Source organism: Sciurus carolinensis, chromosome 12 (assembly GCF_902686445.1).
Source record: "Sciurus carolinensis chromosome 12, mSciCar1.2, whole genome shotgun sequence".
Taxonomy (NCBI): domain Eukaryota; kingdom Metazoa; phylum Chordata; class Mammalia; order Rodentia; family Sciuridae; genus Sciurus; species Sciurus carolinensis.
This window is the reverse complement of record NC_062224.1, coordinates 13,394,082-13,409,195: the sequence shown is the minus strand read 5'-3', so window position 1 is coordinate 13,409,195 and position 15,114 is coordinate 13,394,082. Positions and strand designations below refer to the sequence as shown.

At 42.2% G+C, this 15,114-nt stretch overlaps 1 protein-coding gene across 3 annotated transcripts in view; it reads left to right on the top strand.

The window, feature by feature from the left end:
- The window catches only part of Prkcq (protein kinase C theta), a 117,099-nt gene that overhangs the window by 82,580 nt on the left and 19,405 nt on the right, over window positions 1–15,114 (top strand). For all 3 annotated transcript variants that reach the window (XM_047521537.1, XM_047521538.1, XM_047521539.1), the window contains 3 exons: window positions 7,464–7,555; window positions 9,203–9,265; window positions 14,670–14,808. In XM_047521537.1, the coding sequence (XP_047377493.1) occupies window positions 7,464–7,555; window positions 9,203–9,265; window positions 14,670–14,808 (294 nt within the window). The remainder of the gene's footprint in view (window positions 1–7,463; window positions 7,556–9,202; window positions 9,266–14,669; window positions 14,809–15,114) is intronic.

Below are 15,114 nucleotides of genomic sequence, written 5' to 3'. Positions count from 1 at the left end.
TAGCTAATCCCTTTAATGCTCTGAAGTTCTCATTTATCCTGTGCACATTTGGCAACTGTTCCCTTAGTTATTTGACATATGACTAGCTTTATTTTCATGGTCTTTCACTCATTCTCTTATTCGAAAAATGTAATTTTTACAAAGACAGCACAGTAAAGCTAGATTATATTAAACAACTTTAAAGTCCACTTTTTCAATTCCCCTTTTACTAATTCTGGAATATTCACAACATGCCCTATGTCTCCTCTAGAGCACAATCTTATTTTTAAATACTGAAGTATTTTGACAGCTCTAGGACCTTTACCTTCTCTGACTGATACTTGTGTATGTATGCAGCACAGTTCCCAAGAGAATTACACGACTGAATTTGCTCAATCTATCGCTTCCGTCTTGTCTTTAATCATCTTTTCTCCACACTGTGAATATAGATTTTTTATTTTAATGATGCTTCCCTTTTGAGATCTTTGTGTTATTTTGATTATATTTGGAAGGCTTATCCTATTTGCATTACTTTGATTCAAAGTAATTTTTAAGGCATGTTTAAATCCAAGTATTTTTAAAATCTGGTTTTACCTCTGATTACATGACTCAGTTATTCTGTACCTGGTCATGTTTTTCATACAGTATCTCAGTGTGGTGTCAACCTGGGTGAGCTCAAAGGGATAGCACCTTACTTAACTTCAAACCCTGGATCTGAGTTTCCAGGTCACTGCTACACTCATGCCCACCTATGGATGATCAAAAGCCTCCTCAGAAGCTTCTTTGACCTTGACACTGACAGGTGTAAGGAGCTAGCTCATCCTGCTTTTGTGAATTTGCTATTCAGTAACCTAAATCTGAACGAGAATCACAAACCCTGTTTGCAAATGTTGAGAATCTATGCCATTTAGACATAGAATAATCTAAACATAGACCTCATTCGGAAGGGGAAAGCATTTGCTTATAATTTTTAAAAAGTTAAAGTTTTTAAAAATTCAATTAAAATGGAATTTATTAAAATTCATTAAAATTTTTGGGAAATTTTCAATTCACTGCAATTTTCCCTAACTCTACAACAGCATTGAAATACACTTAAATATTGGAAAGTACAGAAAGTATCCTAAAAGGAATCAATCTTAGTTATAGTATTCAAATGTACCCAGAGGTAGGATTTAGAGTATCTCCTTTCATCTTTTTTATAGACAATTCATACTAGTGATATTTTAATAACTTTAAAACATTAAACAGAGAGGATCATTTTCACAAACCCATATTCCTGAAAATTGGCCTTTTTCATTAAAACTCAGGCTGTTCCTAGGACGTTCCACATTTCTCGCCATATATTTGTGTGAATATTAAATGTAATAACCACAGTCAGAAATACAATAATCTCTGAGGTTTATAGAGCGCTTACTGTGTGCCACACCATGTTCTGGGTACATTGCATATTTTAACTCACTCGATCTCCATGGCAACCTATGAAGTAGACATTATTATTGTGCCCATTTTATAGATAAGGAAAGGAGGTGGGCTCAAGGGAATAAGTAAACAGCTTAAGGTCAAAGAGTTATAAACTTGGGGAGTGAAGGCGTTACTGTACTTTCTCTATACTAACTTGACCACATCAAGGAAAGCAATTTTAAAATTCGTGAAATAGAATTCTATTGTACTTTTGTTGTGAAGGAAATTGATTTGTTGGTTAATGCAAGAAGATCCTATGGGATGAGTAAGCCAGTAAATATCATCTGAACCCAAGTCCCTTTTGCAAGGTATAGACCTCTAGAAATTCAGGCAAGTTATTTCTGACACACATAATGAATCTAAGGAAGGTAGTAGATTTTACTAATTAGAGTTTACATTGGAAATATAAACAGGTTCTCATGAATGTACAGAGAGCCATTTGTCCCTCTCCTTCAAGTGCAGGCACGTGCACACACACACTCACACACACACTCCACATTTAGACATAAAAAGTACACAAATTATAATCAGGTTTTTTTTTTTTTTTTCAGTACTGGGGATCGAACTCAGGGCCTTGTGCTTACAAGGCAAGCACTCTACCAGCTGAGCTATTTCCCCAACCCAGGTTTTTTTTAAATAATATATCCTTATGAAAAAGAAGTAACCCTATTCTTCTAGGATGTTTTAATTCACAGCTCGACAAATTAAGAACGAAAGAAAGGAATAAAGTACTCCAGAATCAAGATTGCTTCAGTTCTAAATTTCCAGGATACCTAAATCGAGTGGTGGTGTGACCACAGTAACACAGGGCTTGTAATACATCAGTGGCATGTTCAGGCGAGCTGCCCTGGACGCTGTCCAGTGTGCCCTAACGGATCACTGTGCCCGTGTCACCCCAGCACCGCAAACTCTGCCCCGGCCAGCAGTGCCGTTTCCGTCAAGCCTGTGCTTGGGCAGCCCTGGCGGGACCCTCCCTTTTCTCACAGCCACCAGGTGCGAATGTCCAAAAGGCAGCCCTGGCAATTTGTAATCCTCAACTGAAATCTTGCTTTGCGGGGACAGCCCTGGGATATTAGGTGTGCACCTTTCTCTTTAGTAAGAAGAGGTAGGAGCATAAGGTGACCCTTCACCATGGCTCCGCACCCCAAGGAATCCCCAACCTCAGCTGCTCACACCAAGCTACCCTCCGAGTCCAGACTGGCATAGGGAGGATGGTGTCATAAAGGCAGTTACCGAGAGCATGGGTACCTGTGACTCTCATTTTTGTGGCCTGCCAGATGAAACAGCATGCACGCCCTGGTACGTTTGCAAACTGGAAAGTTAACAAGTGGGTTTGTGCTATTGAGTGGTGCATAGGAAGCTCTCCTTCCAGCCACAGCACGTCAACATCTACAACGAATCTTCAACGAATCTGCTTCCAGGAGCCCTCATGTCACTGAACTGTCACACCCCAGCTCCAAAGTAGCTTTACCAGCAGAGCGGTAATAGCTCAGTTTTACTGTTGGGTTAAAAGCAACGGATGAAGGAAGGACACGCAGAGAATGTGCTCTGAAGACCATGAATGATATTAAGCCTCGTAGGCTTACTTTCCATGATCGTGTTGTTATTGGGGATTGAGCCCAGGGGTGCTGTACCACTGAGCTACACCCGCAGCCCTTTTCATTTTTTATTTTGAGACAGGATCTTGCTAAGTTGCTGAGGCTGGCCTTGAACTTGCAATCCTCTTGCCTCAGCCTCCAGATTCACTGGGATGACAGGTGTGTGCCACCATGCCTGGCAGAAACGCTCACTTTATAAATGGATGTGTTTGATTGACACCAAGGAAGGATGCCAAGAACCCCAGTGTGTTTCCTCCCACAGGTCCTAGCTGAACTATCCCTGATGTAAAATTCCTTTGTCCCAGAACCCACTTGACAAAATGCTACGTTTTTGCCTCTGAAATAAGCAAAGACTCAGAATGCTTGGACCAAGGTGAAGATCTTAGAGCTCATCAAGTTCTACTCCTTTGTGTCCATTCTTCTCAGTACCCTCCGGGCTTGCTTGAATTCTTTCTTAGAGAATGAGACACATTTCAAAAACAGAATGCCAACACCAATCGAAAAGTTCTTCTGCCACCCCATTGCCACCAACTTGAAGCCACCTTCTCTCCTGATCCACTCCGCTCCTGCACCCTTTGCTCACAGGGATTAACTAAAATATTAAGCAGGTCACAACCCTTGGGACTGTAAATACCTGTGTAGACACAGAGGTATTTGCACCCAATCAAGATCCAATATCTGTAAGCCTGGGCAGAGGACTATTTAACTGAGGAAGCCCTCTGACCTTTGTTTTATGACTTTCTGGGGGCCATTGATGGTAGGTATAATGAACCCAGCTGTAATTCTTAACTTCTTTGAGAAAAGTTCAGAAAAAGGTTCATCTCTATTCCTTAACCTATTAAGTCCCAAGGGTTCAATTCTGCAAATGTTTCAACAAAATCAACATGGGTGCATTAAAATAGGTTGCAAATCATAATCTATGGCTTATATATACTCTCTAAATATATTTGTGTGTGTGTGTGTGTGTGCATGGTGTGTGTGTGTGTGTGTGTGTGTGTGTGATATGTGTGCATGTAGAAAGAGAAAAAATATATATGGTTTTTTCAAATGCTCTAATCACTCATCTATTTTCTTAAAACAATAGAATTCTAAAAATGTAATATGTATTTCAAAAGTCACCATAAATAGTAATTTGTTGCTCAATTTAAATTTTTAGAGGTATCTCATATCTGGGACAATGAGATTAAACAGATTAATTATATTTCAAATATGCATTTTTTCCTGAACTCTCTTTCTTAGAGCTTTGCAAACATAGCATTCTCTCACCAATATTTACTCTATTACCTGAGAAGCACTACATAAATCTTGGTGTGATGTGCCTACTCGTCACAATTTATTCATTTTGTCTTTTCCACAAGAAAAAGGGAGAGTCATAAAATGTGTGGTCATTAGGTTAGTAATGGAGAATTTAGTCAAGGGTCCCACAGACATGCCTCATTTTCCAGAGGGTAGAACTGAGCCCCTGGGGTGGGTGGTTTAGCTGATCACACTGCTAGTTAGTGACTGCCTGGCTCTGAGACTCAGATTTCCACTCCATAAAGGCTGCGCCAGGAATTGTGGGCAAACTTGATGGCAGGTGTGCAGGTCCCGCCCCCACCTCCATCAGAACTTCAGTCTCACCCACCTGGAAGAATCATTTAACCCCACACATGGCCGTGTAAAATTACCCAGAAACAAGCCCAGTTCCCTCTCACCAGCCTCCTGTGCATTTTCCCCATTGGTAAACAGAACCCAAAAGACAGCAAAAGAGAAAGAAATCAAATTCTCTGTTTTCATCTTTATTTCAAGAGCCATGATACTGTTATTTCCTCCCTCCAGGAAGTAGTTGCTGGGTTTTCGTTTGTGTTTGCCCAATTTTCATTTATTTTCCTCTAATTACAACAGCAACCAGTTATCCAGTGCATACTAAGTGCCAACTGTAAACCCATTTTCTATTAAATATTATTTCATTTAATACTCACAAAACCCTTTGAGGGTTGAAATATTATTACCCCCATTTCAGGAATGAGATGAGGCTCAGGAAAAGGGATTCCTCCAATGTCACAAGGAGATGGGATTTGAACTGGGCTCTGAGTAAGGCCAAAGCCATATTCCTACCAACTGATGTGAGTCTCGCTCTTCTTGGTTTGGTTCTACCTCGGTCAGTCTGGAGGTTTTCCAGCAGGCAGATCTTTTCATAGTAGTTCTGCAGAGTTCAGGTCAGCTACCTGTCGCCTTCAGCTCTGAGCCTTTCTTCCCCAGCCATTAATGGAAGTTTGATCCCATTACATTTATATTTACTTTTCAGGACTGGAATTTTGGCTTCCACTTTTAAAACAGTTATGCAGTCTTCAAAATGTGATTTCTCAAAATCCAGACCTCAGGACCAGATGGTCATATATGCCCACATTTTTGCTAATTTCATCCCAGAGCCATTGCACTGGGCTCAGAGTAGCCCCAAGAGTTTTTGGATGAACAGATCTCCAAGCTTTCCAAACACAGCAGCAGGTCTCCCCATCCTGCCCCCAAAGCTGACTCCAGATGTGGACTGTCCCCGTTCCACATTAAGAAACCTGAGTTTTATCTGACAGTCACCCATACGGGAGGATTAAACTGACACCAAATGACATCACAAATGAGAAAAGATAAGCGACAGAAGTTATCACTGTCCTTGGCTTAATATGAAGATGAGACCCAAACAGACCTCTTTGAAATGTGTGTTGGAGAACCATCAAATCTCTTGGTAAAATTAAATGAGGCACCCAACAGACCGAAAACCTGTATTACCGTTCAGTTAATAATCACTACATCAGTGTAGTCTTCTTCTCAAGCCCAAAGTAGTAAAGATCGGCCAAGCCCAAGGGTAGCTTTGACTCTCTTTAATGGCAGCTTTGACTCCCCCAGGCTCACCTCTGGATGCAGAGTCTAATGTAGGCATGAGATCAGGTCAGGATGCTGTGCTGAGTGTATGGGCTCCTGCCCCCTCTTTCTCCAGGTCCAACTTAACTGTGTAAATTGTACAAATTCAACTTCAGCAGGGATTTGTAAGCATCCTAACACTGGAAAGAAACCATCTTCCTGAGCGCTGTTACAAATGGTTTTCCTGTATGCTTTTAACCTTTTGTTCTCTCGAGTGTTTAAGTGAAGATGCCGCCCTTGAGGCTTCAAGGGCAGGGTCTGGTTTTGGGTAAAAAAAAGGTAAAGATTAGAAGCTGTTCACGTGGTATTTAGAGGGGCAACAGCTACGGAAAAGGTGCACCAAGGAAAAGGCAGGTTCATGCAGATAAGGCAGATGACTATACTCATCGTGTCTGAAACATCAATGTTATGATTTATATCATCTCATGATTTTGGCCTAACCACAAAAGATAAGAGTGGGCTCCAGTTAAGGCCACTGGATCCAGGAAATTAGATCTGAGGTCAGCTTTGGAAAAAGGAGGCAGACACTTAAACCTTTGCCTGAGATAATTACCACAATATTTAGTTTTTTTCCATTCTGTGGAAACCTGGCCTCGGAACAAGCAACAGGCAGGATACCATCTGCACCATGACCTTTTATATACCCCACAGCCTCCGTGAGTCTCCTGTCCAGGTGTAAAGGTTAATTATATTTTAAAATCACCCATGCGAGGTTTTTAGATGCAAATTCATGTATGAATATACCAAACATCCCCACACTTTGTTGGTTACTATTTCTATGATTCTTAGGAACCCTTGAAAATTCAGCATGCTCAGAGAACTAGGACTATTTTTGTTGAAGAGATATTGCATTACATAGTCCGGAGGAACACATTGCTATTTAGAATCCTGGTGACCTCTAATACTCGGACTTGCTGCCCTCTAGGGCGTCAGTCATAATATCATGCTTGGGGTCCTCGGCCAGGAGCGACAGGCTCAGGAACTGGCTTGGCTCTGCAACAAGCAAAGTCTGGACTGGGGAGGAATAGGTGGGACTCAGTTTGGAACCCCCCAGGGGCAGGGGCTGAGTCTCGTTCATGTTTGCTGGATGAGACAGGAATGAGCTTACTCACCCAAAGAATTTGCTCAGCAACTATACTAACTGCTGCATGAATGGATGTTTTCCTGCTTTGTGCCTGGGAGAGATTTGACCATCCCACACGTTGTCCATTTCAATAGGTACTTAGTGGTCTGTACCCACTAAGCGCTCAGCACTGTTTCATTGTTCAGCCGACCACACCCCAACAGCTGGATCATGGCAGACAAGCCTCCAGAAAAAGTTACCCAACGTCCCACCAGATTCCCCAGTCTCCCTAGGGTTACAAAATATGGATCAGCTAAGTCATCCTGATAATCTTTTCAAAAGTGATTTCAAGAGGCAATTAATTCCTCTGAAATTATCTAATCCATGTTTTAAAGTCATCTTTATTTTCTTGATTTTTTTCAAGAAGATAAAAGTTGGGATTGTTTCTTTTTTTTTTTCCCTAGGAAAACCTCTTTTTTGTTATGGAGTATCTCAACGGAGGAGACTTAATGTACCACATCCAAAGTTGCCACAAGTTTGACCTTTCCAGAGCCACGTAAGAGCTCCCTAAAGGGTTTGGGGGTCGGGGGACGTTCCTTGTTCTCAGTTCATATGTACCCAATGCCCAAAGAATGCTTTTCTGTGTGATATTTTTTTTGCTTCCTCACTTGACACAGTAAGGAATCCCAGAGCCAGGTAAACCTTTGGGAATATTATCAAGCCAGGTAACAGTTTCACAGTTTGCAAACTTGAGATTCATGATAATTTGTTGCATATCTTCCTGTTGTGAAAATAATTACTTGGTTTCTTAAGGAACCACCCCAGTTCATCGGGCTTCTAAATAGTGGATCACAGAAGCAAATATTTGTCCTCCAGAAAGAAAGTAGTCTAATGGAACACAACTCTTAAGGTGGCCCCAGGCATGAAACTTTTAGCTGAGGTTCAGTGGGAAAGGTGTAAAGCACTTGGTTCCTGGGGCATGAGAAGGAAGAAACTGGAAGAGGCACTTAACTTGAGAATAAATCCTCCCCTTCTTTGGCATTAAACAGCCATAGATGCAAGTGAGATAGAGCAGGTGTGTTTACCTGGTGGGACTAAGTTCCACAGCACCTGTCTGCACCATGCCCCAGGGGGTCCTACTTCCTGCATAGCAAACACACTACGACATTCAAGCAAAAGTAAACTGTGCCATGGGACCTGTTTTTAAACAATAGATATGTGCTGGCTTTCTTGGCTTGATGCTCAACTATCTGTCACCCACCTCCCCCTGAACACTTTGATTTAAGGTGAACTAGGTTGAAAGAGGGACTTGTCTACCAGTTCCTGAAAAATCCCTGGCTGGAGTGGAAGCACTTTGCCAATCTTGCTGCCTCCAGGAACCCTCAGCAAAATCCCCACAGATAGTTTTATCAGATCTCTGCAGCAATGACTTCACTGGGCATTTTTTTGTGTTAGAAATGATCCACTCAGTCCACTGTCCTCTCCAGCTCTGTAATGCATGAAGCTGACCTGGACACATGCTGCTGATCTCTTTTGTCCTAAATGTCTTCCAAGAGGGAGACTTTTGCTGTCTTCCACAAGACCCAGCAAGGCTCACTTCCAGGAAGCTCTCCCTCATATCTGTGCTTAATCCCACTAGAGAAACGTAAACTCATTTCCTATAAGTCTGCCACTATTTAGATGCAGAGTAACTTATCACCTTCCATCTTCTAATATCCTCGTTCCACTTCTCAGACTGTGTTCCTTGCCCAGGATCAACGTTGTCAATATGAAAACAACCAGCCAGTTCTTTTGGAAATGGCCCAGCAGACAGCCATGGGCTTCAAGCTGAGTTTCAAATAAAGGAGGAAATTATTTTCCTATTATCATACACTATTACACTCAGTGTTTGTGTATATTCTATTAGCAAAATATGGCAGCGTGAGCTTTGCCGTTTAAAACTTAAGAAGAAGTTGCAGATGGAGGCCGGGTGAACTTAAGACCCCAGTCCTGGTTCATACTCCCTGGGCTGAGGCTGCCAGGCGGGAGTCCTGGATTTCTGAAGTGTAGAATGGATGACATCCTCCTTGTTAGGATTAAGCACGATTATGAGTGTCTGCCATTTAGTCAAGGACTGTCTGCACATAATAAGTGCCAGACTGGGTTGGGGGCTGGCTGTGTTCTGTCTTACGTTGGGGTTCAACCTTTGCTCTCTTTCCCTCAGGTTTTATGCTGCTGAAATCATCCTTGGTCTTCAGTTCCTTCATTCCAAAGGAATTGTCTATAGGTAAATTGTGCTTTTGGGAAACAAATACTAAGATATCCAATTTCCTGACCCCGTTCATTTAATCTTTGCACTTGACTGGGGAGTGTGCCTTTGTATTAGAAAGTTCTTCACCCAGAACACACGGGTGGTGATTTGCTGACAACCAAGTAAGAAATTCCAGGCTTCACGCCAGAAGGTTCTAGCCTTGTTCCGTCCTTTACTGTGGTCCTTATTCCTCTCCTCCCTTCTCTCATTTCCTTCCACCTCTCTGATTTCTCTCCGGCATCTTGTTTTCTCCCTCCTTGATCATCTTTGCACCCCCTGTTCGGGTTCACATTTGCTTTGGATCACCTATCAATGCTTACGAGATGTTCCCCTTCTGGTGAGGGGAAGGACGTTCTTTCCAGAACTCTCACACGGAACCTACGATCCTACACCTGTAGAATAGTGCAGAACACCTCCCTGTCCTCTCATGAATCCAAAATTCCTCCCCTGAACCATATCATTTCAGACTCTGCGGCTGCCAGAGTCCTGAGATGAAAGCTGCTGTACTTCAATCTTCTTACTTCCTTTCTCAAAACATCGCTGACACTTACTTACCATACAAACCTTCAAAAGCACAGTTGTCAGATTTCCAACTCCCACTTGATTAGGGAGGAAAAAAGAAAAAGAAAAAGGAACTGACGAGGATCTGACTGAGCTACTAAAAACCAGCACAGGGACCTCTTCTGTGACAGACCCACAATAATGGCCTGGAGTTACCAATAAAGGTTCCTTTGTGTTCCACTGGGATTGTTGAGAACAGCAGGCTGCACAGAGAGATGGTCGATATTGAAGCTTTGGTGCTTACTGAGCACACTGCCATTCTCTGGGAAATGCAGTTTGGGAGGAAGAACCACCCCCACACTCACACACTCACACACTCACACACACACACACACACACACACACACACACACGGAGGATGCCCACATGAGGGCTGCTGTATAAATACAGCTTCACAGAATTAAAGACCGAGAGGAGGTTTGGAAAGTCAATCTTCTTAATCAGGCTCTTTGAATCTATATTTTTAATCTATCTTCAAAATGATAGATTAAGAAACTGATTTATGTCATTTCATTTTTAATACTCAGGAAATTGAGAAATACAAGAACATTATTTGAAAACTTTGATCATGATCCATGACTAGCTTGCTGGCTTTCTTTTATTTATTTATTTATTTATTTATTTATTTGGTCCTAGGGATTGAACCCAGGGATACTTAACCACTGAGCACATCCTAACCCTTTTTTAATTTTAATTTTTTTTTTGAGACAGTGTCTCCCTAAGTTGCTGAGGCTGACCTTGAACTTGCAATCCTCCTGTCTCAGCCTCCCAAGCTGATTAGAGGTGTGCACCATTATGCCCAGTCAATGGTTTTTTTTTTTTTTAATTTGTGTTTATAATGCCTGCCATTTATCTAAAATATACTTGTACCTAGGTATTGAGTAGATTGTGTGGGATGGATGGATGGATGGATGGATGGATGGATGGATAGATGGATGAAAATTTAGAAAAGTTAGAAGGAAAGAGAGCCAAAGATCTTAGAGTCGGAAGAGAACTCCCTCACAAAAATCAAAAACCACATGCCCCTACGCATCTATTTTTCCACATCACCGTGTTTCTTCTGGTCACACCAACTTATAAATTAGTGAACAAAAAGACCAGTAGAGGTCCAAGTTAAGCTCTAATGTCACAATCAACACTTAGAGTTCTTGCTCTGTTCACACGTGGAAGTTAAGTTCTTATAAGTCTTATGCACTAATAAGAAAGAATACTGGGTTTGTTTAAGTGTGCTCATCAGGTTGTAGGAGGTCCTTGAAAAACGTCGATTTTATGTTCCACCCTAATCGTCGAAGCAGCAAGCTGGATGTAGAGAGATGGGTAATAATGAAGTTTTGATGCTACTGACATTAAGATCAGCCTGCTTCAAGGAATCTCTCAGCTTGTGTGTGATTTGACTGATCTAAACTTTTAATTTGCCAACTGAATTAAAGCAGGGATTCCATGAATTTCCTTTATTTGACCACAGACAATGAAGCTTTTCTGAGCTTGTTCACAAAACTGATCTATTGTTTTCCAAGAATGTCATTAAAAACTACCACAAATTTGGTGGCTTAAGAAAACAGAACCTTATTTTATCAGGTTTTAGAGACCAGAAGTCTAAAATCAAGGTGTTGGCAGAAACCATGATCTTACCGAGGGTTCAGAAGAAGGTCCTTCCTTGCCTCCTCCAGCCTCTGGTGGCTGACACTCCTTGGCTGTGGCCTCATGTCTCCAATCTCTGCCTTCATCTTCGCATCACCTTCTCTCCCTGTACATCTCTCCTCTGTGTGTCTCTTAGGACCACACTTGATAGATTTAGTCCCCAACCCGTGATAATCCAGGATGAACTCATCTTGAGATCCTTAAGTACATCTGCAAAGACCTTTATTCTAAGTAAGGTCAGGTTCACAGGGTTTTGGCGATGAGGACATAGAGGGGAATTTGGGGGACCCAGCATTCAACTTTCTACAACTGGTGTCACTGAGTGTCCACTGAATCCCTTTGTCAAGCATTGTGGTGACACAAAATATATAGAAGTTCCAACCCCCAAATACCTAATAAAACCACTTTCTGGAATTTTCTAAAGGTAGACTTGCATGAAAAAAATACAGGAAGTACATTCTTTAAAAGTACAAGGGCATATGATTCCAATTAAAAGTGCAATTGCCAAGGGAAGAAAAGCCCTCTGCGGACCTTAGTGGGGGTATGCCAACTAAAAAAATCCTATAAGAAAGAGGATTTTGTAAAAGGGAAGAGGAAAAAGTGACTCCAGACAAGGCACAGAAACAGGAATAAGAAGGTCAAAAGGAAGAAATTAAACAAATGTGTCCTGCTTTAACAAAAAGGCGATGTTGGGCAGAAGAGAGAATTGAGAGTGAGACAGCAGAGAGGCAGGTAGCAACACCATCTTCACGCAAGACAGTGGCCTCTTAGAGATGTCACCGGCCCTGGATTGGGTTGAATGTAAAAACAAGGACCTGAAAAATATGCAGACATGGAAAGACAAGACTCTAGAATGTTAGAATGGAAAGGAAACCTAAGATTATGTTTTGTCGATGATGAAACTGGGCCTAACCCATATATCTGAAGGTGGAGAAAACAAGGGGAGCATTTAGTGAGGCATTCTTTGCAACTGATAATCACCGTTTGGGGGTTCATTCTTTCCACAAGTATTATCGAGGGCCAGTGCATGCTGTACTGTTATTGCAGCCAGCTCAATTACAAAATAATAAGCAATACGTTTCCATCCTAAGGAAGCTTCCAGTTTAACAAGGGTGACGGACAAAACAAACAGCGGTGGGAACTTTAGGAAAACATAAATACTGATGGCGATAACAACACTGGAACTTTTGCTTGAGCAAAAGCTAGGCCTCATGAAGAATCCTAATAGAGGAGGCGAACCCATCAGAAACCAGGGAAGATTCTCCCTTCTGTTTCTCTTTGGATACAAGTGGCCTCTGTCTCTGCTCTTAGCCTAACCACTTCGTTTTCCTCGTTTACTGATAGTCTCTTTCTCCAAGGGCAAGGGAATGCTAGGGCAAATGCCACAAGCAACCCACCAAGCACTTCACCAAGACAGATCACTGCAATTCCAATATCCAAAAACAGAGAAAATGAATAATCCGGTTGAGTTGATCCACTGAGGGAGAGGAGACAAGATTGCTTACTTGGGAGCAAAATATCTGAGAAGGGAGGCCAGGCAAGTCCTCCAAGAGGAGGTCCCCTAAGAGATTAGAACAGCAGCTATTCCTGCTCTCTCCCAAGTCATCTTAGCTAACTAATGAAAGCAGCAGATATCATCACCAGCCACATATCCTGACCTTAAAGAAAGTGGCTCTCAGAAAGTTCAGAAATTCACAGATCAATAACAAAAAAGGAAAGAAAGTTGATGTGATATGACAAACAAGAATTCATGAAACTAACTAAAATCTTATACAAGATAAAATTTTAAAGAAATTGATGTCAAGTCAATGAAGCACCTGAATTATCTTTAAAAAGTCAATTTTACAGGGATAGGATGAGAAGAAACTGGGATAATGTCACTTGGTGCTGGAAAAAAATACTGAAGGTTTTAGTTTACAATAAACAATATTGTTAGCGTGAGGAAGCTGCAGAAGCAACCAGAACAACATCTTGGGCCACCGTGGCAAATGCACAAGGATCCTGACATGGGTTAATAGTGCCATGGATTATGCACCAGTGAGATCAGCCAACAGGAGGACAGTGTGTCCATTGTGAGCATCACCCCTCGAGAATAAGAGACAAATTCAAGACATCTGGAGGTGGAAGGGTCTGAAAACCTCATCATATGAGGAACAAGGCCCCTGAACTTGGTGAAGGAAAGATACGAGAGAACTTGACGTCACTTCTCAAATTCTTGGGATATCCTGTGTAATAATGCTAGAGAAGCCCCTGAGTAAAAGACTCAAGGGGTCCTACCTTGGTTCATTAATTTTAAAAGAAAGTATCAGTTACATTTATTGAAGAACAGAATGGACTGTTTGAAAGAATACTGGTACTGTAAGGATAGAGAAATTTATTGACATGACATTCTAGTTTGGGGAGATTCTCGTTCTGGAGAACTTTTTATTAGAAATAACCTTCCTCAACCGGACTTGGAATTAGGTGCAGTATAACATATTTTTTTTAAAAATAGTACAAAATGGCATAAAAACAGCATTTTGTAAGACTTCTCCTACTTTGTCACCCCCAGAAAAGGCACTGGGGTCAAGAGCACTACTCTGGAGCACTACTCCTTGGTAAAGCAGAAAGGAAACCAGCAGCAGCAACAACCATTCCCTTGAGGAATCAATCGGCTGTGTCTGCCTGCTGTGTGTACGAGTGGACGCGAGTTTGTGTTGTACTGTATCAGACAGCACCTGCTCCAAGCACCTCAGCCACCACCCACCAGGGAATCTCATTCTTAGCTGTCTCTTCATGTCCATTGTTTCTAGAAAGCCCCTCTTAGATGTCAGGGGTGCCCTACTGGGGAGATAAGCCAGGACCTTCATTGACCACCCATGGAGTCCTCCAGACAGCAAACATGGATTGAGCTCTGGAGATGCGCCAGAGCTGAGCGGGATATAAAAGTCAGAGGAGGGTCAGTCCCAAGCCAGCAGTAGGGGCCGCGGGGAAAGCCCTGGGCATAAGCCACAAGTAGAGAACGGAGGATCAAGGAGCAGCAAGCAGTGAGCCGGGAGGAGCGGGACATGGCAAAACTCCTGCTGTCGACCCCCTCTCTGGCTGTGCTGAGACCAGCTACCATGCCCCCAGGACCATTTTATTTTAAGAAAATTGTTACCTTTTCAAGTGAGATTTTTGCTTTGCTTTTATTTTTCAGGGACCTGAAACTAGATAATATCCTGCTAGACAAAGATGGACACATCAAAATTGCAGATTTTGGGATGTGCAAGGAGAACATACTGGGAGATGCCAAGACCAACACTTTCTGCGGGACCCCTGACTACATTGCCCCGGAGGTAGGTTACGTGCCGCCGGAAGGCCCTGCGCCCACCCCAGTTCAGCAGGCCTGGGGCGCAAGTGCTGCTTCCTCCCTTCAAATCAGAAATGTGGTTTCCCATATTTGGGTTCAAGATTTGATTGTTTTTTTTTTTTTTTTTTTCAGTATGTCCTAAATTGTAGCCACACACAGAGTTTGCTCCTGTGAATGTGAGGATGCTTACATTCATGAGGACGTCCCCAGGGCTTAAAGAGTTCAGCATTTCCTTTCAATCCATGGCTCTGATCCCACCCCATCCTTTAAAATAAGTTCATTCTGTTCAGAG